At 37.8% G+C, this 24,833-nt stretch overlaps 1 protein-coding gene across 7 annotated transcripts in view; it reads left to right on the top strand.

Moving 5' to 3' along the window:
- Plcb1 (phospholipase C beta 1) overlaps positions 1-24,833 on the top strand; it is a 794,669-nt gene that overhangs the window by 664,823 nt on the left and 105,013 nt on the right. For all 7 annotated transcript variants that reach the window (XM_004840810.3, XM_004840812.4, XM_004840809.3 and 4 more), the window contains 3 exons: positions 407-460; positions 8,903-9,122; positions 14,733-14,913. In XM_004840810.3, coding sequence (XP_004840867.1) covers positions 407-460; positions 8,903-9,122; positions 14,733-14,913 — 455 coding nt within the window. The remainder of the gene's footprint in view (positions 1-406; positions 461-8,902; positions 9,123-14,732; positions 14,914-24,833) is intronic.

Here is a 24,833-nt window from a genome sequence, read left to right as displayed (position 1 = left end):
GGCTTTTAAAAAAAAAAAACACTTGTCATTCCCGATTTTGAAAAATGTGACAACAACATTGGGTTAGCTGAATTTAGCATTTTGACCTGGATCTTTTTTTTCTCTTCTTATAAATGCAGCCTACATAGAATTTCACATTTAATTAGATGTGTTTCAAATTTACAAAACAAATACTTTCCCAGAATAATTTTGCTATAAATAATTTTCAGTCATAATTTGTCATTCTATATAAAGAGGCAGGATCAAAAGCTTCTTTTTTGTGGGGAGCCTGCTGAGGATCGAACCCACGCCCTCACACAAGTTAGGGAAGCAGTGTTCCCCCGAGCTAATCCTTCAGCCACAAACTCTTTTTTGATAGAAAAAATTTTTTAAATTAAACAAAGCTATTTATTTTCTTTCATTCCAGGTTCTGTAAAGGCTCCTGCCAAAACAGAAGATCTTATTCAGACCGTCTTAACAGGTAAATATTACCCTTTTCCTGCCATAGAATTTGGCAGCTGAATATTACACCATGTAAGTATTTAGAAGAAAATTTAACTTAGCTCTGAAAAACAACATGATTGATTTTCTTCTTTTAAAAAATATACAGACATACAATCTTAGTTTAGGCCACTTTACATGATGTAATCACAGAGAAATTGGCATATAAAACCCTACTGGCATAAAAAATATAGTTTCACAAGATATCTATTTCTGAATATGAAAAGTTTCCTACTGGAAATACGATCCAGCCAATGTCTTCCCAAAGTGCTATAAATTTTAAACGTACTTGTGATATACAGAATATGGTCCATTGGTGGCTAGAAAATGCATGGCTTTCAAGAACTGTGGTACAATTTAGAATTATTTTTTATTTGGTTAGTGACATTGACTAGTGGAGCCAAAATTGGTACAAGCTGTCTTCAATATAATCAGCAGTGTGTAATGAAGTCTTAAAAAATGTTTAAAATACTTGGCCCATTACATAACAGAAATGTACACTCGTACTTACCAAAAGCAACCAAAATGTCCATCAACATAAAAGTAGATACATGAACTTTGCTACATTCAGAGATAAAATAGGATATAGCTACGGAAAGAACTCTAGTCACGTGCAGCAGTATGGGTAAAATTCACAAGCACAATGCTGAGAAAAAGAAGCTGGACATAAAAGAGCGTGATTTCACCTACATATAGTAGTTCATAGCCAGGAAAAATTAATTCATCCCATTAAACACCCAGATTTGACTTGCATCTGGTGGGGGTAACCAGAAGGCAGGTACTGGTAATATTCCGATTTTTTCACATGGGTGATAGTTATTGAAACATGATAACTTTGTGAAATTTACAAGGCTGTATATTTATGATTTATGTGCCTTTTTGCATGCACGTATATTTCACCAAAAATATGTAACATATTGAGGAACATATTAAAAGAAAATAAAACTCATTTTAAGACTTCATTTCCTGGGAAACAATGCAGCTGGTATTTTTACTTTTTATTTTATGAAAAAATAAAACAAAATTTTATGGCAAAATATAAGAAAATCACAATAGCTAGTACACTGTGCATCGTTGTCTTCAAAGTAGTTACTCAGAGTGCAAGACATAAATCAAAAGATTCTTACAAAAAGAAACAGATGATAACACACAATTGCACAAACATAGTGGGTGTATACCAACATGTTAGCTGTGATTTTTCTCTGGCTTATTTGGGAGTGATATTTGGTTCTTTAGATAAATGGGCATTACTTTTCTTCTTAGAAAATACTCTAAGGACTATCCTTTCATGTGTAGAATTTAAAAACTAGTATTTTGGGTGGACTTTTTAAAATCATAAGTTGGAACATCTGGAACCCAATAGCTGGTGTGCTGCAAACCATGCTTAAAGAAGTAGGATTGAATCACTTGTTAAAAATGTGTCAACTCCTTCAGATTGTAAATTCTTTTTATTTTATCTTTAAAAAAAGATGATGATTATATACAGGGGGAAAGCCAATAAAAATTGCTTACCAAAGGAATTTTTGGCATATTCCCCAATGCCATCCTCAAATGGAGTATGTTTCTTTTTTTAAAATTATTTTTATTGGTACATTTTAGATATACAATGTAATGACATTCTTCATTGGAAATTTGCACCTTTACATAATCTCTCTTTGTTCTTATTTTTTACCCATTCCCCTGGCCTCACTTCAACCCCTCTATCCCTCCCTATTTAGACATTCTTCCCTATTTGATTCCATTTTTTCATTTTCTCATATTAATTCGATTTCCTTCTTTCATTTCCTTTACCCCTCCCTCTTCCCCTTCCCTTTGCCCCTTTTCTTCCTATTTCACATTATCTATTATACCTTTTAGTCCTTATTTACACTTTCAGTTTCTCACACCAGAGACACTATTTGGTATTTACACGTGTGTCCTATTTATTTCACTTAAGAGTATGGCCTCAATGTGCATCCACTTAGCTATAAATGTCTCTAATTTCCCATTTTTTATGGCTGAGTAGTACTCCATTTTATTAAAAAAAACATATTTTCTTTATCTAGTCTCCAGTTTATGAGCAATTCAGCTTCTTCCAAGTTTTAGCTATTACAAATTGTGCTGCTATGAATATGGGTGCACATATATCACTGTGGTATGATTCTTTTAATTCTTTGGGGGAAGATACCCAGCAGGGGAATAGCTGGGTCAAATGGGACTTCCAGTCCTAGTTCTTTGAGGTATCTCCTTACTGATTTCCACAGTGGTTGCACCAGTCTACACTCCCACCAGCAGTGGAACAGTGTTCCTCTTACCCCACAGCCCCCCAGCATTTGTTCTTGGTTGATTTCATGATAGCAGCCATTCTTTCTGGAGTGAGGTGGAATCTCAGTGTTGTTTTCATTTGCATCTCTCAAATGACCAGTGATGTTGAACATTTTTTCATGTATTTATTTGCTATTTCTACTTCTTTGTCTGAGAAATGTCTGCTCATTTCACATGCCCATTTTCGGATTGGGTCTTTAAATTTGGAAGGTCTGATTTTTTTAAGTTCTTTATAGTTTGTAGATAGTAGACCTTTGTCTGGGGAAGAGCTGGTGAAGATTTTTTTCCACATTGTGGGTTGTCTCTACACACTGCTGGTGGTTTCTCTTGCTGTGCAGAAGCTTTTTAATAAGAAAAGATCCCACTTGTTGATTGTTTGTGCTAGTTCACAGGCAACTGAGGTTTTGTTCATAAAATATTTTCCTACACCAATATCTTCAAGAGTTCTGCCTAACCTCTGTTCCAGCCAGTTCAGCATTTCTATTTTAATATTTAGATCTTTAATCCATTTTGATTTTAGTTTAGTGCATGGCAAGAGATATAGGTCTGGTTTTAATCTTTGGCAAGTTGAAATCCAATTTTTCCAGCACCATTTATTAAAGAGGCTATCTTTCCTCCAGTGAGGGTGTTTGGCTCCTTTATCGAAGATGAGATAGCTGAGTGTGTCTGGAGTTGTTTCTGCATCTTCTAATCTGTTTGACTGGTCCTCAGGTCTTTTTCTTTTCCAGTACCCTGCTGTTTTTATCACAGTAACTATGTAGGATAATTTCAAGTTGGGGGTTGTGATACCCTCTGCCATTGTCTCTGTTACCTAGAATTGCTTTTGCTATTCCAGGTCACTTCTTGTTCCACATGAATTTTTGGATTGTTTTCTTAAGGTCCATGAAGTATGCTGCTGGAATTTCAATTGGGATTGCATTGAATCTATATAGCAGTTTTGGAAGTATGGCCATTTTCACTATGTTGATCCTTCCTTCCCAGGAGCAGGGGATGTCTGTCCATTTTCTGACATCATGTTCAATCTCTCTTTTCAGAGTCCTATAGTTTTCAGAGAAGAGGCCTTTGATTTCTTTTGTTAGGTTGATTCCTAGATATTTCAGTTTTTTGGATTCTATTGTGAAAGGAATTATTTGCCCTATTTCTCTCTCAATGAGTCTGATGTTTGGGTAGAAGAAAGCTATTGATTTTTGTGTGTTGACCTTGTAACCAGCTACTTGACTGAATTTGGTTATTAAGTCTAGAAGACTTTTGGTGGAGTTCTTAGGGTCTTCTATATACAGTATCATGTCATCTGCAAATAATGACAATTTGACTTCTTCATTTCCTCTCTTTATTCCTTTTATTTCTTTCTCTTGTCTAACTGCCATGGCTAATGTTTCCAAAACTATATTGACCAGGAGTGGCGATAGTGGACATCCTTGTCTTATTCCTGATTTTACTGTGACAGATTTCAGTTTTTGACCATTTAGTTTGATATTGGCTGTTGGTTTTTCATAGATGGCTTTTGTCAGATTGAGGTGGAGACCATGTATTCCAATTTTCTGTAGAGTTTTTATCATAAATGCATGTGGGATTTTGTCCAATGCTTTTTCTGCATCTATTGAGATGATCATATGATTTTTGTCCTTGGCTCTATTGATATAGTGTGTTACATTGATTGATTGCGTATGTTGAACCATCCCTACATCCCAGGGCTGAATCCCACTTGGTCAGCATATATGATCTTCTTAATGATCTTCTGCATTCTATTTGCCAATATCTTATTAAGGATTTTTGCATCTATGTTCATTAGTGAGATTGGCCTATAGCTCTTTTTCGGTTGGGTTTTTCTCTGTTTTGGGGATCAAGGTGATGCTTGCTTCTGGGAATGAATTTCATTGAAGAGTTTAAACAGTAGTGGCAGTAGTTCCTCTCTAAATGTCTTGTAGAATTTGGCAGTGAAGCCATCAGGATCTGGGTTTTTCTTAGTTGGCAAGATTTCAATTACATTTTTAATTTCATTGATTGATATTTGGTTGTTTAGACTTTGTAGGTCTTCTTCGTTCATCTTTGGTAATTCATATGTGTCTAGAAATCTGTCCATTTCTTCTGTGTTTTCAATCTTATTGGAGTTTAGGTTCTCAAAGTAGGTATTATGATCCTCAGGATTTCTGCTTGGTCCATTGTATTTTCACACTTCTCATTCCTAATTGCATGGATTTGTGCCTGTAGTTTTCTTTTTTTGATAAGGTTGTCTAAGGGTTTGTTAATTTTGTTAATTCTTTCTAAGAACCAACTCTTGGCTTCATTGATTTTTTTTGTATTGTTCTCTTAGTCTCCATTGCATTGTTTTCTGCTCTGACCTTTATAATTTCGTCCCTTATATGAGCTTTGGATTTGTCCTGCTCTTCTTTTTCTAGAAGCTTGAGGTTCAGAATCAGGTTGTTCAATTGGGCTCGCTCTGTTTTCCTAATGAATATTCACTGCTATGATTTCCCTCAGAAGAATTTCATTGTGTCCCATAGATTCCAATATGTTGTATCATCATTGTCATTTAATTGTAGAAACTGATTTCTTTAATTTCTGCTGTGACCCATTGGTTATTCAGAATTGTATTGTTCAATTTCCATGTGTTTATGAAATTCTTGTGGTTTCTTTTGCTGTTGATCTCCAATTTCATTACACTATGGTCTGATAATATTCAAGGAGGTAACTTTGATTCCTTTACACTTGTTTAAACATGTTCTATGAGCAATTATGTGGTCTATTTTTGGAAACTACCCATGTGCAGCTGAAAAGAATGTGTATTCTGATTTTGTGGGGTGGAAAACCGTACACATCTGTTAAGTTCATTTGTTCCGGAGTTTGATTGAGTTCTAATATTTCGTTGTTTATTTTTTGTCTAGTTGACCTATCTATTTGTGACTATCGGGTATCGAGGTGCCCCACTACTATTGTATTAGTGCTTATTTGATTTTTCATGTCTGTTAGTATCTGTTTTATATAGTTGGGCTCACTAGTGTTTGGTGCATATACATTTATGATTGTCATCTCTTCCTCTTTGATGTTCCCTTTAAAAGATGTAGTGTCCTTCTTTGTCTCTCTTAATCAGTTTTGGTTTGAAATCCACTTGATCTGCAAAGAAGATGTCTAATTCTGGTTTTTGGGGGGTTCCTGTCACATGGAGTATTGTTTTCCACCCTTTAACTTTCTGTCCATGAGTTCCTTTTTGAATTGTGTGTTTCTTGTATGCAACATATTGTTGGATCATGCTTCTTGACCCATTCTGCCAGTCTATTTCTTTTCATTGTTGAATTGAGACCATCAACATTGATGGTTATAACAGATGCATATTGACTTATCATTGACATAGCTCTTACTTTTTGTTGGATTCTCCCCTCTTGCATTTAATTTCTTGTCATGCCCAGTGGATTCATTCTGCTGGGCTTCCTGGGGTTGTGATCCTTGTTGTCTTTTCCTAGGACATTGTCTAAAATTTTTTGGAATGCTGGTTTGGTATTCATGAAGTTCTTAAGGTGCTCTTTGTCATGAAAGTATCTTACTTCTCCATCAATTTTGAAAGATAGTTTTTCAGGGTACATCATTCTGGGTTGGAGGCTGTTTTCCTTTAAGGCTTGAAATATGTAACTCCAAGCTCTTCTTGCCTTGGGGGTTTGTGTTGAGAAGTCTGCTGTGATTCTGATGGGCTTTCCTTTGTATGTGATTTGTTTCTTTTCTCTCACTGCTTGTAGAATTTTGTTCTTCTGTTGGGTTTCTGGAATTTGAACTATTATATGCCTATGTGTAAATTTTTTTTTTCATCAAGGCTAGTTGGAGTCCTATGTGCCTCACTTGTCTGTATGTCAAGTTCTTTTCCCCTGCTTGGGAAGTTTTCTGCCCTCACTTTGGTGAACATATTTTTTTACGTCATCTGCACTCTCTCCTGTTTCTTCATCGACTCTGATCAGTCTTATGTTATTCTTCTTTGCATCATCTAGCAGCTGCTGGATTGATTTCTCATGGTCCCTTACTATTTTAAAGAAATTTTTGTTTTCCTGGTCACTAATTGCAACGTTATCTTCTATATCTGAAATTCTGTCCTCACATTGACTAATTCTGCTGTGTAAACTTTCAATGGAGTTTTTAATGTCTTGGAAATCTGTTCACATCTGTTTTATGGATTCCATTTGTTTCCTGTGTTGGAACTCCATCATGTTCCTCAGCTCCTCTATTTTTTTATCTGTGTCCTCTCTAGATTTATCAATCATGTCCTGCACTATGGGCACAATATCTGCTGTCATTTGAGAAATTATTTCTGATTTCATTTTTTCCAGATCCTCTTTTGTTGCCAATTCAGGGAGTCTAGGTGTTTGAGTAGCAGATTGTTCCATCTTGTTTCCCCTTGGGGTTGCTTAAGTGATCTGGAATTCTGGTTTTGAGACTTGTTTATGTGTCTTCTCATTTCAAAGGGGAGAGTGTGCTGCTGACATCCGTGGCTCACCTCCTGGGCACTGGGGGCAGCTCTGGTCCTTGGGATGGGGGGCAGTCATATGGCAGCCTGAAACACTCACCTCCTAGGTACTGGGGGAAGCTCTGTTCATCAGCGCTGGGGGCGGTGGTACAGTGGCCCAGAAGGCTCCTCCTCTGCACTGGGGGCAGCTCTGGTCCTCATCACTGGGGGGGGGGTGGTTCACCAGCCCAGAAGGCTCCCAGATTGTAAATTCTTAATGTATTAACTTTTTATGGAACCATACTGAGTCAGTTTGGGCCTGAGCGCAACCACGAAGTAATACACTTGGTTTTCTCTGTGACTTCTTTCTCAAAAAGAAACAAAATTGAATGTCAAGGGAATAGACATATTATAAGAGAAGGAATTGTATTTCAGTTGCTTAAAAACCTTAGCATTAAAAATTATAAATTATTTTTCTGATTTTAATGTTTATCCACTAGACATCTCATTTTCTATTCAGGTCTGTTGTTATTCATGGCATATATTATTTCTGTTTTTGTTTGTGTTTTGGTCTGGGGATCAAACTCAGGACCTTGCAGTTGCGAGGTAGATGATGGAACCATTGAGCTAAATTCCCGGCCCCACATATATTATTTTTGAATCTCTTGACAGTTCTGAATATTTATGGGAACATTTTATTACTGTCAGTAGCAGAAAGTTCAGACCAAAGGATGGAATTATGTGAACTCTGACTTAATCTAGGTCCAATTAAATGATAATCCTGAAATTAAGGCACCATCAGTTGAAAGACACAGCACTATTCCTGTATTGCTGAGAAAGAAAAAAACAGAGAATGTGTGATACCATAGTGGCCATAGGATGCATCTTGATTTCAGAAATGTGAACATATTTTAAAATGGATATTCTACCATTGATGAAATATGACAGGGAAATTCAGCCTGGTGTAAAGACAGGCTCTGTCACATTAAACATTTTTAATTATTAGATACAATTCAATGTAGTCACATATGCTTCCACTAACTCTACTGGTGCTTTTGTGCAAATCAGATTAAAGGATCTTCCCTCCAGACACTTTACTGCCTACCACACCAGTTTGAGATAAATGTACAAGCCTGTGATCTCTGTACCATGAAAGGTGCCCCTTAGAGATAGTGCTGTGGAGGCTGCTCTGAATTACAACAACCACAATGTCAGAAACTGTTAAACACTTCCCATGAATTCTCTCACTTCATCATCATCACAGCCCTACAAAGTAGCAGGTTATCATTCTTACAGCTGATGCTGTGGGTGCTCTGCCAGCAGCTCACAGCTTCCCATTCTCTGCACAATTACTCTCAGCTGAAAAAAAGGTCCTCTTTCCAGGAAGGTATATCTCTCCCTGATGATTGTCCCAAATTCACAAGAAGCTGACCTTTCTGCCTCACATGGAGACTAACCTGGCACCAGGCAGAAGCCAGGCTCCAGCTGAGATACTCCTGCCCCACAGTCATGAAGTTAACAAGTGGTAGAACCAGGTGGGAACCCAGATATACATGACACCAGAGCTCTGCCCTGAAGCTTTAGTTGGCTATGTCTCATAGGTGTGGCTCCCTGAACAATTGCTGCTCCTCCTTCCCTCAGAATCATCTGTCCTTCCTCTTCCTTAGTGCTTATGCTCATTTGTTGCAGAAGTGGAGGCGCAGACTATAGAAGAGCTGAAGCAACAGAAATCATTTGTGAAACTTCAAAAGAAGCATTACAAAGAAATGAAAGACCTGGTTAAGAGACACCACAAGAAAACCACTGACCTGATCAAAGAACACACAACGAAATACAATGAAATTCAGAATGATTACTTGAGAAGGAGGGCAGCCTTGGAAAAGACTGCCAAAAAAGACAGCAAGAAAAAGTGAGTTAAATGAATGTTTGTTTTATAGTATGAAGGAAGAGCATCATGTCCATGGATTGTGGGTGTTTAATACTGTGTTGCTGGTCTACACCACCACAAGAAAGAAAGCCACCTAGCTCTCCATGCTCTGTGACTCTTGAGTCATTCAGCTCATTGTGCTGGTCTTCTGAATTTACTTGAGTGACCAAATTCTGAGAGCAGACACACAGGAAATACCCCCTGAGTGCTAGTCCAGAGCCCTGATACCAGGTGGCTGACTTTCCAGATTATAGCGCCAATCTGGCTGGTCTAGAAAATTGCTCATGTCCCCAGAGCCCAGCTGAAGCGGCAGCTTGTCTTAGGTAAATGAGAAGCAATTCTCCTTTGCCTCCCTATCTGAAATCTATAGAGCCATGCAAGGTGACTCCTGTGTTTGTGTCTGGGATCCTGCAGCACCAAGTTCCCAGACCTTGATGGGGAGAGGCATCTTCCACACATACAACTGATATTTGTAGAATGCCTACTGTTCTCCCCCGGGTAATAGCAATGAGCAGAACCTACGCAATTTCACCCTCAAATAGCTAAGATGGTAATGTGGGGAGGCTAAATAAATATATAGCATCATTCTAGATTGAGGCAAAGATATCAAAGAAAAAACTAAGGAGGATACTGTGAGAGAGAATGACTAGGAGTGGGAGAATCCTTGTATTGTGTTGATCTGGCATGCAATATTCAACTCTATAAAGAATGAAGGGGAATTATGCCAGGCTGAGGGAACAGTAAGTGCAAAAGCCCTGAGGCAGGGAAAAATGGCCTTGTTCCAGGAACAATGAAGTTGGCAAAGTGGGTGAAGAAAGAGTAAACCACAAGATGAAGTCACAGAAGTAGGAAGGAGACTCATATCACTATCACATTAGAACAAGATTAAGTGGGCTGGGGATTTGGCTTAGTGGTGCCCACACCTGCCTCAGAAGCACAAGGTCTTAAGTTTGATCCCTGGTACCAAAAAAAAAAAAAAAAAGAACAAGTGACTATGGAACTTATGGAAGTGCAAGAATCCACCAAAGAAAAGAAAAGTTTAAGTGGAATGTATAGTGTTACATTCTCAGAAAATGACTCTAGTTGCTATGTGGAAGGTAGAACCTTGAACTGGGCTTCTTAAATGGACGTGTGAGTTACCAGGGATTTTGTTAGCTGTAGGTTCTGATCCAGCAGGTCCTAGGCAGAGCCTGAGCAGCAGCTGCAGGGATGCAGGGATGCTGATGTTGCTGATCTGATGGCAACACTGTGAGGGTGAGAACGGAGGAGGCACAGCTGGAGCTGATCAGCTGGGAAATTCATCATGAGTCCAGTTGAGCCATGATGAGGATGCTAGCAGTAGAAATTGGGAGAAGAGGGAGGATTTTTGATTTTGAAAGTAGCCTCGAGCATGGGATCTGAAACATAGAAGGGAGGAGAGATCTGCTTGAACAGCTCTGCAGTTCCTGGGTGTCTTTGTGGAGAATGAAACTTATGCTCTCGCCCCAGGCCTAATCTGTTGGTGACACTACATTATCTAGATGAGACCAGTCTGGGAACTCATGGGGAGATCTTGCTCACTTCTGGCATGTAAGCCCCCACCCAAGGTGGGGCCTGAATATTTGAATTTCTGACAAGCCCTCAGGAGCTTGGTCCATAGACTTCCCACTGATGGGCCCCAGTCTGGGATCCTTCAGGGACATCCCAGAAATTGAAGGGTGACACAAAAGCCTTCTTTGCTCCAGTTCCTGCCTGTTTTGCCAGCTTCATCCCCCAGTGTACCACAGAAGCCTGTAGCCCTTGCTTAGGCCCCATGGTGATGAAGTAGGACACTGAGGATTCTCCAGGTTAATGGCCCTTCCTCAGTTGTAAACCTCTTGAAGTCTGCATCCCCTACCTCTAGACCTACAATATGAGAATTTCAGTTTTCTGATTGCATGTGGATTTCAGAATATCACTTGCTCTCAGATTACCACATTAGGTTGCTCACTTTAGCTTATCCCTGAACTCTGTGTACACAAGGTCTCGCTGACCCCACTGAGATTCCTTTTTTGCCCCTATTGAGGGGCTGTTCCCAGTATTTTGAGTGTTAAGAAAGTGTCAGGCATATGTGCTATATCCATATTCTAAGGGTGCTGAACTACGTGGCACAAACTAGATGCCTTACTACAGTAGAAATGTACGGCCCCACAGTTTTAGAGCTAAGGAGTCCGAAGTCGAAGTGTCAGCAGGGCATCTGCTCTGAAAGGTCTGGGTGCAGAATCTTTCCTTGTCTCTTCTAGCTCTTGGTGGTTCCCAGCAATCCCTAGATACCTTGGCCCATAGACCCATCCTCTAGCCTCTCCCTCCATTATCTCATGGAGCTCCCTCTGAGGAGGCTTACTGCTTCAAATTTCCTCTTCTGAGGGCACCAGTCATTGGATGAGACTCCACCCTACTCCAGTGACCTCATCCTATCTATTACATCTGCAACTGCCTTATTTCCAAATAAGGTGGTATGCTGAGGTTCAGAGAAAGATCTGAAGCTTGAGGGGACACTACTCATGCCAGAGTGTGGACTGAGCACATGCATGTACTCTTCCATGTACTCCCCACACAGCACTGTGCACTTATGTCCAGGCATCACCCACACTGGACAAGCAGGAACTGAAGATCAGGAAAGCTGTTCCCCAACCAGGAGCTTTTGCTATACACAGGATCTAGTAACAGTGGAGCCACAACATGGTGTGCCCGCTGTGTTCTATGACACAATAGGTGTGGAACTTGAATCTCTGGAGACATGTGACCTACTTCCTGGAAAGGGTCCCTATAATTCTACAGGGGACTTAGAATCTCATAACTGCCTCTCTACACTATGAATAGATGCACAAAATAACAGTGACCCAAATGAATTTATTTATCAGTATCCCAGATGTTATAAGATTATTCTAGGTTTAGATCGCTGGAATTTCTTGTGACTGTCCTTTGTGGGCTTATACTATGAACTTGTTGACAATGAATATTTTGCAACATGAAACTCTCTAATCAACACAGTTAATTTTTGTAAGATATTTTCTTGAAAGTTTAAGAAGTAGGAAAATGGAAATAATATGCAGTTACTTTAATTTTTTATTTTTGTCCTTCCTCAGGGTTTATTGAGCTAAACATCAATATTAATTTTTAATTTATTTACTGAGCTCTAAGAACATTGTGATCTAAAATCTTCATAAATGTCAACTCACACCATTTTAAAAGTAAAATGTTATTTATGGCATGAAAAAAATGTATAGTTTAGAAGGATAATTTTTAAAGTATTCTTTACTTCTATTTCAATGTATATTTGGTATTTTAATGAATTATGTGTTTAAAAAAGGTGAGAAATGCCTGTTAAGTCAATTTAAATCATCTCTCTACTTAATTTTCTGTAGCTGCAGTATAAAAATTACTCTTATCCGATATCCTGATTTTTCATATGTTGATTAACAAATGGACAAAATATAGTCAAAGATAATCCAGTGATCATCACAGCTCTGGGAAATCATGTTTAGAGTTAACTATGCAATTATTCAAAGCTGTTTTGGAAATATTGTCATTGGCTTTCTCATTAAAGAGTCTCTGGAGAGCTTGACTCATCATAACTGCTGCAGAGAAATACAGCCTTATTCTCTAACTGAATATTTGATAAATCCCTCTGAAACTGTATGAAAAAGGCAGTGCTACCTCCTTCCTGTGACATCCTCACTGAGTCATCTTATTTTGGTGCCAGGTGGCAGAGAGAGGGAAGGAACATGCTTTAGACCCATATTATGACATGTGAAGTAACAAGGGCTTAAGTTGAAAGCACAATCACAAGGCAATACCTGAGTTTTAAAAAGCAACAAAATCATTTTCCTTAGAGCTGGAACAGACTTAAGAGCTGTCCAGTGAAATCTGTCACTTCTTCAAGGAGGAAACCAAAAGCTAAAGCATTAATATTTTACCTGTAATATGGAGCCATTTAGGCAAAGCTTGAGCTAAAACATCTCCTAATATTTATTTCTTTATTCACTTATTTATACGCTTACATGACATATCCTACAATATGTTCCAATTAGAGCATCAAAATAGCATCATAGAGTCATATATGGAAAAATCCTATGAAAATATAAAACAACACATGCATCCATACAAATACACACAAACTGGGCTTTCGGCCAGTTACCTTTAATTGCTCTAATATAGGCGCTTGTAGCCACATGTGGCTCTTGAACCTTTGAAATGTGGCTCATCTCGGCTGGGAGTGTTGCCCAATGGTAGGGTACCTGCTCTTCATGTGAGGAACCCTAGCTTCCATCCCCAGCAAGGATAACAATGAAAAATGTGGACCCTTAGTATGGAAATGTGCTGCAACTATGAAACACACAGTAAAATTCTGTAGCGTAGTAGCTCCTATGTTCCTACAGACTTTGTTTTAATTACATGTTGAAGTGATACTAGTTTGGATATACTTGGTTAAAGAAAATGTTATTAAAATTTATTTCACTCCTTTTTCTTTTTAAGATGGCCGCTAAAAGTATTAAATTACATACATGGAAAAAAATCACAAAAGTAGCTCATATTGCATTTCTACTAGACAGCACCAACCATTTAAAGAAATTTCAGTCTTTGGACGTTGAATTAACCTCTTAGCCTCTGAGAAAAAGAAATATGGGTCAGATAATTCTTATTTGATTTAAGGAAACTTGCTTGTTCTTCCAAGAGACACAGATGTTTTCCTGGTACTAAATTACCAAATAATTTATTCCCTGGACCTTATACAAGCCACATTAGGGATAGTGCCTTCAATCCTATTTTTATGGAAGATGTAGAGATATTGTTCATGTGTTTTTTAAAAAAATCCTGTCTCTCCAAAGACACAAAAGTCTCTGAGTATTTAATATCTTCAGATCCATGGGAGGAAGCAAAACCACTGAGGTCTTAGTTATATCTGTCGTCTGTCTCTCATCTCCCTTAATTCACAACAAAATCCTGAAAATAATGCAGACTATTGAGCCATATCCATTAGATCATTTTCTTACTCAAAGTATCATGGACTCATCTGAGCTTTTCACATAAACTGGATAGTTTCTGTCCAGGCACAGCACACAGTGATATGGCCCTGTTCTTAATGCACAGAATTTGTCCCAGGGATTTTTGTCTTGGAGCAGGTGTACTGCAGCGCCCCCTGCATGTCCCTAGGCTCAGTGTCCTAGTAAGCCCCAGGGACTTTCCATGACCCTGGAAATAGAACTAGAAATGGCATGATACATGCATACCTCATTCTAAGTAAATAACAAGATAACCTTAGAAAATCCTTACTAAGCATTGTTCTTCCCAAAGTGAGATTATCCCATCCTTCTTACCCATCATCAAGCTTCTGCCTCCCAGGTTCTGGCTCTTCTTTCTGCTTCTGCCTCATCCCAGAGCAATGCCAATTTCATGAAAGAACTTCTGTTGCTACACTTGCCCTTGGGATCTCACTCTCTACCCCAAGTGGCTCATCAAAATATTTATTTCCAAACACAATGCCTTCTCTAGGAGGAACTGTGGTCAATAGCCTTCCCTGTACTTTGCTACCACCCATGTGCTTTGTAGTCAAACTTTGTGTCTTTGCAGATCGGAACCCAGCAGCCCTGACCATGGCTCATCAACCATCGAGCAAGACCTTGCTGCCCTGGATGCCGAAATGACCCAAAAGTTAATAGACTTGAAGGACAAACAACAGCAGCAGCTACTAAATCTTCGGCAAGAGCAGTATTATAGTGAAAAATACCAGAAGCGAGAACATATTAAACTGGTAAGCCCAAGACACATGATTTATGTTTGTGCAGCTGCAACCCTCTTTTCTGGAGAATGTATTTCATGTTCTTGGGTAACTCAAAGCAAACAACAGCAGGGCACCAACTTGGGATATTGCAGAGGCCACTTGCTGTATACCACACTAATATTTTATAAACTCCATTACCCTAGTTTGTTTTTTTTTTTCTGAGCTTTTCTCTCTTTCCTCAATGAGGCTATGTTTCACTGTTTCCATTTTCACTAACATATTTTGGAGTTGTAGTAGTTTGGGGATGTTTGGAATTGCACAAAGAAATAAAACTTCTTTATTAAAATTATCCCAAGCATCACTCGAGCAGCACATTGGTTTACATACTGACTATCCTGAATCAGTCAATTCTTATTTGCAGGAGACACACTCATATGTCTGTTTAGTCTGTTTATTTGTTTTATATCAACTATTTTTGCCATACTCTTTTATTTAGCATGTTGTATTCACCTTAAATGTTTGTTTCTAGTGAAATCTAATAATAAGTTCTGGTTATTGTCTTTTACTAATTCATTTTTATTTTATTTGTGAAAAAATAACCTATAATTTTGTGCTATAATCTATAAAAACTCTTATCAGAAGTACATTAAATATAATTTTTACATTTCTACAACTCTGTGATTTTCTTTTACAATACAAAACAGACACATTTGGGACACTGAGACTGAATAGGAAGAAGTGCCTAAAGATCTGAAAAAGACAAAACTGAAAAAGGGAGAAATGTTAGCATATCAGAGAGGGAAAGTCTGTGTTATGAAATGGAAAGACAAAAGAAACATCTCCTTATTGTCAACTATTCATAATACAGAAATGATAGAACTTGAAAGAAGAAATGGAACTAAAAGTATTCCAGTAGTGGTCAATGATTATAATAATGTTATGAGTGGTGTTAACAGAGTGGACCAACATCTAACATCTGTAATCAAAAATTAAGGAAAAATATTATTATTATAAATATAATATTATTTATTGCCTTCCTGGAGCAAATAATATGGAACATGTTTGTTATTTATTTAAAACAAGGGGGTTCAAAAAGTCATTTAAAATTAAGGTCTAATAGACCAAATAATTGAAAAAACACAGGATAGTGAAATGCCAACCGGGATGTCATCAACATCTTCACCATTACGTTTAGTGGGTAGACATTTTACTGAAATTGTACCACCCACAGAAAAAAAGAAAAGGCCAACATGACAGTATGTGCTGTTCAAAGAAAGGTAATAATCCAAAAAGATTTTGGAAACAGAGTACATACTACCATCCAGATTGTAACATTACATTATGTGTTGGATGTTTTAAAATATACCAGACACAGAAACATTATTAAATATGTTTGATTAAATTGTCATTTTTATATTTCTTGTTATATTGTCTTATAAAAATTAACAAAACAAAAATATGTAATTTTGGTCATCCTGTATTTAAATAATTGGACTGGTAAGTGGTTACAAACATGCTGCAAGGAAACTTTCACTTTTTCTGAATCACTGGGCTTTGCAAGAACTAAAACAATAAAGCTATGCAGCCCAGTCTCCTATGTTTAAAGAAGTCAATATCTAAAGGACCACTAGGAATGTTATCATCCTGAGGCTTCCTGTGAAACAAATCCCATTGCTGTTCTCTCCATTAGCAATCAGTTTTGCACTCCAAAATGTTCTCTCCTGAATTGTGACATTCTCTCTGTTATTTTTGGCACCTTGACATAACAATAAGGACACAATATTTAATTGGCAGATAGATTAAGTGAATTTATCAATAAAATAGCCTTTGAGTACACACAGCCACTGCTACCTGACTCTCCAGTAACCCGTGCCTCGTACTCCAGAATGTAATAGTAACAATACTAGCAGTCACGTATTGAACACTCACACAGGTTCATGTCCTGTGCTTAGATGTTTACAGGAATTATTCTATTTAGTCCTCACACCTATTGGTATTTGTTACTATTGTCAGCCCAGTTTGCATGCAAAAAAAAAACAAAAAAACTTATAGAGAAATGTAGGAATTTTCCATGGCTCCAGAACTTGGTGCTTTTGGGATTTGAACCTTGATCTTCTGACTCTAGAGCCCCTACTTAATAACCAGGTAAAAATGACAACCCTCCTAATACTTAGGAAATTTATATTCTCAAGGGAGGACTAGAGACTGTAAACAAAGTAAGTTGGAAAAAATATGCAGACTGTTAAAAATATTTTTCTAAGCAAAAGAATTGACATGCAAAGAGTCTAATCTGGGAATGGCCTTGAGAATTGGAAGAACCACTGGGTGGCTCTCTATGAGGAGGACTATTATGCATTAGGTCAAAGATTTAGGACTTTGGTGATGGGAGAGCGATCTCGTGATGTTAGTAGGCCTCTGCATGTCCTCTGTGTTGCCCTCAAGCTCTGGTGGGAACTGTTGGAGGATTGACAACAGAGGATAATATGATCTGAAGTAACTGTCATAAGGACCACACTGGAACTGTTCTGCCCAGTCTATGGTGAGGACAGCTCTCTTAGGAAGTGATAATTCTGAAGCTCAGTTGAAGCCAATGGTAGCGCGAGAGATTAGGAAGTCTTGGGCTTTCTCAGCAGGCAACTCAAGTCAATTTAACAGGAAGAATGGTACTTAGACTTAGCTAGACAACCCAGCCATCATCATCTGGAGTTTACCCAGGACCCCAGCTCTGGGCAAGACTCCATTCCCTGAGGAAAGACAGCTCAGAAGAGATATGGCAGAATAAGAGGGACAACCAACACTCACAGTAAATAGCTGAAACAAAAATTCAAAGTATAGATGAAAACAAAGCCAAGACAAACAGAAGGCCTCTTGGGGAAGAATGAACATGAGCTGCAGAAATCACAAGAGAAAGCTTCAAAATCTCAATATCCTAGGAACAATACATGGGCAAGAGGCACCACATGGAGCTCCTCAGGGAAGAAGGTTGATTGGAGTCTGGGAAAGACTCCATCATATAAGTCTTATAGGTAGGAAAATCTCACCTGAGAAGCAGAAGAGATGGTAGAAATCTTCCTGGAGATAGCTACTCCATAATATGTCCTTCCACTGATTTCTGCTTAAGAAGGAATATGTGTGTACACTATAAAAGTTTACAAGAATTTCCACAAAACCAAAAACATGTCCACACCAGTTTAGCCTTTTTGGTTAAAATGTAAGCAACCCTTTCCAAATGCTGTGATTGTGGACTTCAGTTTCAGATAACTTGGGCTTCAAAACACACTTATATGAGCCTTTGTTTTGAAGGTTAAACCAAAACACTTTGAGTCTGGAACCACACTGAGTTTATTTCCTGGCCATTAGAGGCATCCACAATTTATGCTACATGTGTTTTGCTGCTATATATGTCATAGCTTCCTATCAACCAGATATTGTGATAACTGTATATTGTCCTACCCAGGAATATTTAGACTGAAAGGTACCCAGATGTATCAGTTCTATCTTTGGTGGAAGTTCTAAATGATGAACAAGAACTACAAGCTAGATGAGATGAATGGAAATGTAATTTAAAAGGAAGTAGGCTCCAGGTATAAAGGAGGATTTGGGTGATGAGGAAAATTAAGAAGATATTTCATCTCCCAAAACTGATTTAAGGATTAAGTACTAACATGCCTTGGTTACAGTTTATGCATCTCAAATGCTACCATCCAGTCTTCAAGAATCACGAAGGAAACTATGGCATCAGCAAACTCCTTTTCATTTATTGAAAACTTAATATTGGCAGAACATTCAAATAAACTGAAGACAGAAATGAGTAAGACTCAGGGGATGTGTGTAGCAGAGTCCTAAAAACGGAAATAATAAATGTTTCAGCAAATTGATGTGAAAGCAAAGATTGAGGACAATTTGCCAACAAATTTCCATAACAGTTAATATACACCAAAAGAATGTTTTAAAGTAATTATTCATACTCTCATAGGAGATGTAAAGCACACCAGTCTCCATAGATTTTAGCTTTAAAGACCCTGTACCTTTCAAAATAAGGGTCTGCATCCTTGTAGCTCTACATGCGAATAACTCTACATTCTGGCTACTTAAAGTGTAGTTCCAGAATCACCTTGGAGTTTTTTGGACAAGTGACTCTCAGGCTCCATCCCAGACCTAATAAATCACAATTTGCATTTTAATAGAAGTCCCAGGAGATTTTGCTACATGTTCAGATTGAAGAAGCAACTTTAGACACTAACAATCCTTGCCTTTGTTCAAAATGCATTTTAGAGCAAACCTAGAATTCCTTTTGGTTGAAATAAGAAATACAGTGTGCTCTTCACAGCTTGATCACAGAGCTGGATGGATGACATCTTTGATGGCAAAGTCAGAGTTCCTGTGGGTATTACTCCTGTGGTTCCTGTCCATGTTTACAATAGAAGCAAATGGTGACCTCAGTTAGAGGTGAAAGTAAAAACAGAAGCTACCTCACCAAACTTAAGTTCTTCACCCACTGAAATCTCTCCATGAATAGCATTATGGTTTATAAACCTGTTAAAGACCCCTACTCGAGGGAAGAACTGCAGGGTTGGAGGATCCATTCCAATTTATTAATCTGGCTTTCACCAAGTACCATAGATTGAACTCTGTGTTTTGTGGATGCAATTGGGATTGAATTTTAATTTTAAAAATGACTTTGGTGTTATAAAAACTTAGGGGCCCCATCTGAATATTGCTGACCATGCTTTTACATTTAAAACCAAACACCTACAACCAAGTGATAAGGGATATTAAAATGTTGGTTGATTTGCTCAATCACAAAGTAGCTGGGCCCACCATTTTGTCGTCTTCTTTCTCTCCCTCCTCTTCCTCCTTCTCCTCTTCGTCTTCCTCCTCCTTGTCCTTTTTTTAGTGGCTTCACGAAGAGATTTCATTTTCATTCAGCCACCATATACTTATTTTCTTCAGAGACTTGCTTTACTTTTTATCATTTCTCCTATTTCTTGTATTTTAAGTTTCCTACATATTTGTTGTTGTTGTTGTTTGTTGTTGATTTTTTTCAGTAGTAGGGATTGAACTCAGGACCTTGATATTGCCAGGCAGATGTGGTGCCACTGAGCTAAATCCCTGGCCCCTTTTGTTGTTATTTGACAACGCTGAGACTTCACACATACTAGCCAAGTAGTGTGCCACTGAGCTACCCTGGGGGGCCTTTCCATGTAGTCTCATCCATCCCTTTCTCACTTTCATCCTCTTGACTTTAATGGCTCATAGTATTCTTACACATCCTCCTGTCTGTCCCACCAGCAGTCAGTTAAGGATCCCCAAACAACATTAGTACCCATCAATCTAATTTCCCAATTCCCTGCCAGTTCCAGGGTATTGAAAGTTGTGTTTTACACCAAAACCTCCCGGTGAATACTGATCCCCTGTGAGTGGAATTTGGAGCATCAGGAAGTGAAGGTGATGAGCGGACATTTAGCATCTAATGTCCTCATTTTAGGACACTGTTCCCCCACGGAGCAGCCATGTGACCACTCTGATCTTCAGTATTCTTATCTGCCAAATGGAGAGAAAAATAATTCTCACCTCATTGAACTGTAAGGAGGAAAAACAAGATAATATTTTTAATGGAAGCCTTTTTTTGGTATTTAATGCATTGGCTAGGAAGTCTGTGCTTAAAATACAAATGTATCTTATAGTTGTTGACACCCTGCTGCAGCTTGAGGGAACTCATCATCTTCCTTTTGATGATCTGTATTAGCACCCTGTGCTGTTCCAGCTATCTGGGGACACACTTGAATTTCCTGCCCATAATGGTCACCCAGCTGACGTATGTGCCAGGAGTGACTGCAGCACAGGAAGTATCTCTACCGTCAGCTATGGCAGTGTTATCTGTCCTCCTCCAGTGTTCTGACTTTAACGCAGGTTCATTATTCTTAAGAAATGAATGATTTAGTTTTCACAAAGATTTTGCATTTTTTCACCCAGCAAGAAATTACAAAATAAGTAAAAGATTTTAGTAGTAGAATAAGGAATCAAATAATTATCAGAATGTGTTCTTATTGTCAATTTTCTAGATCATTACTCTAATGGAGCCAATGTTGTGTATATATGTATACATACACATACATCCATAGAAACCCAAATCTACATACTGTTTTCCACTTGCTCTTTTCACTTAACATTATGTGATGGGCCATTTTCGATGTTATGCTTTCTAGTGTTGATCAATGACTGCACATTATTTCATTGTGTGAATATAGCTTAACATATTTATTCAGTTCCCTGCTGATGGAATTGTTTTTTCTTACATTCTTTTATTGGTACATTGTAGGTATACAATACCTTTACATTTATCATTGGGTGTTTGTACCTGTACATGATATATCTTGGTTCTTATTTTTCCCCCATTACCTGTGCACCTTTCACCCTCCCCACCCTTCCCTATTTACATACACATCATTTCCATTTTTTTCTTTTCTCATAATTTTTCCTTTCCCTTCTTTCCTTTCCCCTTCCCCTACCTTCATCCCTACATTTTTGGACCTTTTTTCCTATTTCAAGTTATCAATTATTCACTTTAATCATTTTAACCCTTATTTACACTATCAGTTTCTCACACTAGAGAAACTATTTGGTATTTACACATGTGTGTCCTATTTATTTCACTTCAGAGTATGGCCTCGATATGCATCCATTTAGCTATAAATGTCTCTAGTTTCTCATTCTTTACGGCTGAGTAGTACTCCATTTTATTAAAAAACCACATCTTTTTTATCCAGTTTCCAGTTGATGGGCACTTAGGCTGCTTCCAAGCTTTAGCTGTTACAAACTGTGCTTCTATAAACATGGGTGCACATATATCGCTGTGGTAAGATTCTTTTAATTCTTTTGGGAAGATAACCAGCAGGGGAATACCTGGGTCAAATGGAACTTCTAGACCTAGTTCTTTGAGGCATCTCCACACTGATTTCCACAGTGGTTGCACCAGTCTGCACTCCCACCAACAATGGAGAAGGGTTCCTTTCTCCCCACACCCCTGCCAGCATTTGTTATTGGTTGATTTCTTGATAGCAGCCATTCTTTCTGGGGTGAGGTGGAATCTTAGTGTTGTTTTCATCTTCATCTCTTGAATGGCCAGTGTTGTTGAACATTTTTTCATATATTAATTTACTGCTTTTACTTCTTGTTCTGAGAAATGTCTGTTCATTTCAGAAGCCCATTTATGAACTGGGTCTTTGAATTTGGGGGGGTCTGGATTTTTCAGGTCTTTATATATTCTAGTTAGTAGTCCTTTGTCTGAGGTACAGCTGCTAAAAATTTTTTCCCACATTGTATGTTGTCTTTTAGCTCTGTTGGTGGTTTCTTTTGCAGTGCAGAAGCTTTTTAATAAGGTGATATCCCAGTTGTTGATTCTTTGTGCTAGTTACTGTGCTACTGAGGTTTTGTTCATGAAGTCTTTTCCTATGCCAATGTCTTCAAGAGTTCTACCTAACTTATCTTCCAGCAAGTTTAGTGTTTCTGTTTTAATATTTAGATCTTTAATCCACTTTGATCTTAGTTTAGTGCATGTTGATAGGTATGGGTCTAGTTTTAATCTTTGGGAGGTTGAAATCCAGTTTTCCCAACACCATTTACTAAGTAGGCTATCTTTCTTCCAATGATGGTGGTTGGCTCCTTTGTCAAAGACAAGGTGGCTGAGTATGTCTGGAGTTGCTTCTGCATCTTTTAATCTATTCCACTGATCCTCAGGTCTGTTCTTTTGCCAGTACCGTGCTGTTTTTATCACAGTAGCTTTGTAGTATAGTTTCAAGTTGGGGATTGTGATACCCCCAGCCATGTCTCTGTAGCTTAGAATTGTTTTTGTTATTCTAGGTCTCTTCTGGTTCCAAATGAACTTTTGGATTGTTTTCTCTAGTTCTGTGAAGTATATTGTTGGAATTTCAATCAGCATTGCATTGAATCTATATAGTAGTTTTGGAAGTATGGCCATTTTCACTATATTGGTTCTTCCTACCCAGGAACAAGAGATGTCTTTCCATTTTCTTGTATCCTCTTCGATCTCTTTTTTCAGAGTGCTGTAGTTTTCAGTGTAGAGGTCTTTTGCTTCCTTTGTTAGATTGATTCCTAGATATTTCATTTTTTTGGATGCTATTATAAAAGGAATTGTTTCCCTAATTTCTCTCTTAGTGAGTCTGTTATTTGTGTACAAGAAGGCTATTGTTTTTTGAGTGTTGACTATGTATCCAGCTACTCTACTGAATCTGTCAATTAAGTCTAGAAGTCTTTGGTGGAGGTTTTTGGGTCTTCTATGTAAAGTATCACATTGTCAGCAAATAATGACAGTTTAACTTCTTCCTTTCCTGTCTTTATTCCTTTTATTTCTTTCTCTTTTCTAATTGCTGTGGCTAATGTTTCCAGAACAATATTGAACAGGAGTGGTGATAATGTACATCCTTGTCTTGTTCCTGATTTTAGCATTAAAGTTTTCAGTTTTTGACCATTTAGTATGATGTTGGCTGTTGGTTTTTCATAGATAGCCTTAATCAGGTTAAGATAAAGACCTTCTATTCCAATTCTCTGTAGGGTTTTTATCATGAATGGGTGTTGGATTTTGTTGAATGCTTTTTCTGCATCTATTGAGATAACCATATGTTTTTTGTCCTTGACTCTGTTAATATGGTGTATTACATTTTTTGATTTATGCATGTTGAACCATCCTTGCATCCCTGGAATAAATCTGACTTGGTCAGGATGTATGATCTTCTTGATGACCCTCTGTATTCTGTTTGCCAGTATCTTGTTGAGGATTTTTGCATCTATGTTCATTAGGGAGATTTGCCTGTAGTTCTCTTTTTGGGTTGGGTCTTTTCCTGGTTTTGGAATCAAAGTAACACTTGCTTCCAGGAATGAATTTGGAAGCCTTGCTTCCCTTTCAATTTCATTGATGAGTTTAAAGAGTAATGGCAATAGTTCTTCTTTAAATGTCTTGTAGAATTCAGCAGTGAACCCATCAGGACCTGGGCTTTTCTTTGTTGGTAAATATTTTATTACATTTTCAATTTCACTCATTGTAATTGGGGTGTTTAGAATTTGTATATCTTCTTCATTTAACTTTGGCAATTCGTATGTATCTAGGAATCTGCCCATTTCTTCTGTGTTTTCCATTTTATTAGAGTACAAGTTCTCAAAGTAGGTATTGATGATCCTCTGGATTTCTGTTGGATCTGTTGTGACTTCACCTTTTTCATTCTTAATTGGATGTATTTGCACCTTTTCTTTCCTTTTTTTGATAAGGGTGGCTAAAGGTTTATCAATTTTATTTATTCTTTTGAAAAACCAACTTTTTGATTCAATGATTTTTTTGTATTGTTCTCTTAGTCTCCATTGCATTGATTTCTGCTCTGATCTTTATAATTTCCTCTATTGTACGAGCTTTGGATTTGTTATGATCTTCTTTTTCTAGGAGCTTGAGGTTCTGCATTAGGTTATTTATCTGAGTTTTCTCTTTTTTCTTAATATGGGCATTCACTGCTATGAATTTCCCATGTAGAACTGCTTTCATTGTGTCCCATAGATTCCTGTATGTTGTACTGGCATTATCATTCTTCTGATGGAATTTTGACTTGTTTTCAGTCTTTTTGTTGTGGATGTTATTACAAGAATGCTGTGGAGAACATTGTTCTAGAATTGCTGACAAATTTCTCACTAAAAAGTTTATGCCAATGTGCACCACTACTAACAGTATCTAATATCCATACCCTTGCTTCTGTGGAATTTTACCTTTCTAAAAAAATTTTTCTGACAAAGAAAATGGTTGGAAATTGTATTCATCTTAAATTACATTGTTTTACTTATAAGCAAGGATATGCATATTTTCATATGTGTATTAGCCATTTGTACTCTTTTTTTTTTTTTCATACAAGCTGCCTGTGCACATCCATTCCCTATTTTTTGGTTGG

Source organism: Heterocephalus glaber, unplaced genomic scaffold (genome assembly GCF_053883595.1).
Source record: "Heterocephalus glaber isolate CG9 unplaced genomic scaffold, H.glaber_assembly_v1.0 deba00001532, whole genome shotgun sequence".
NCBI classification, from domain to species: Eukaryota; Metazoa; Chordata; class Mammalia; order Rodentia; family Bathyergidae; genus Heterocephalus; species Heterocephalus glaber.
This window is presented reverse-complemented; position numbering and strand designations above follow the sequence as displayed.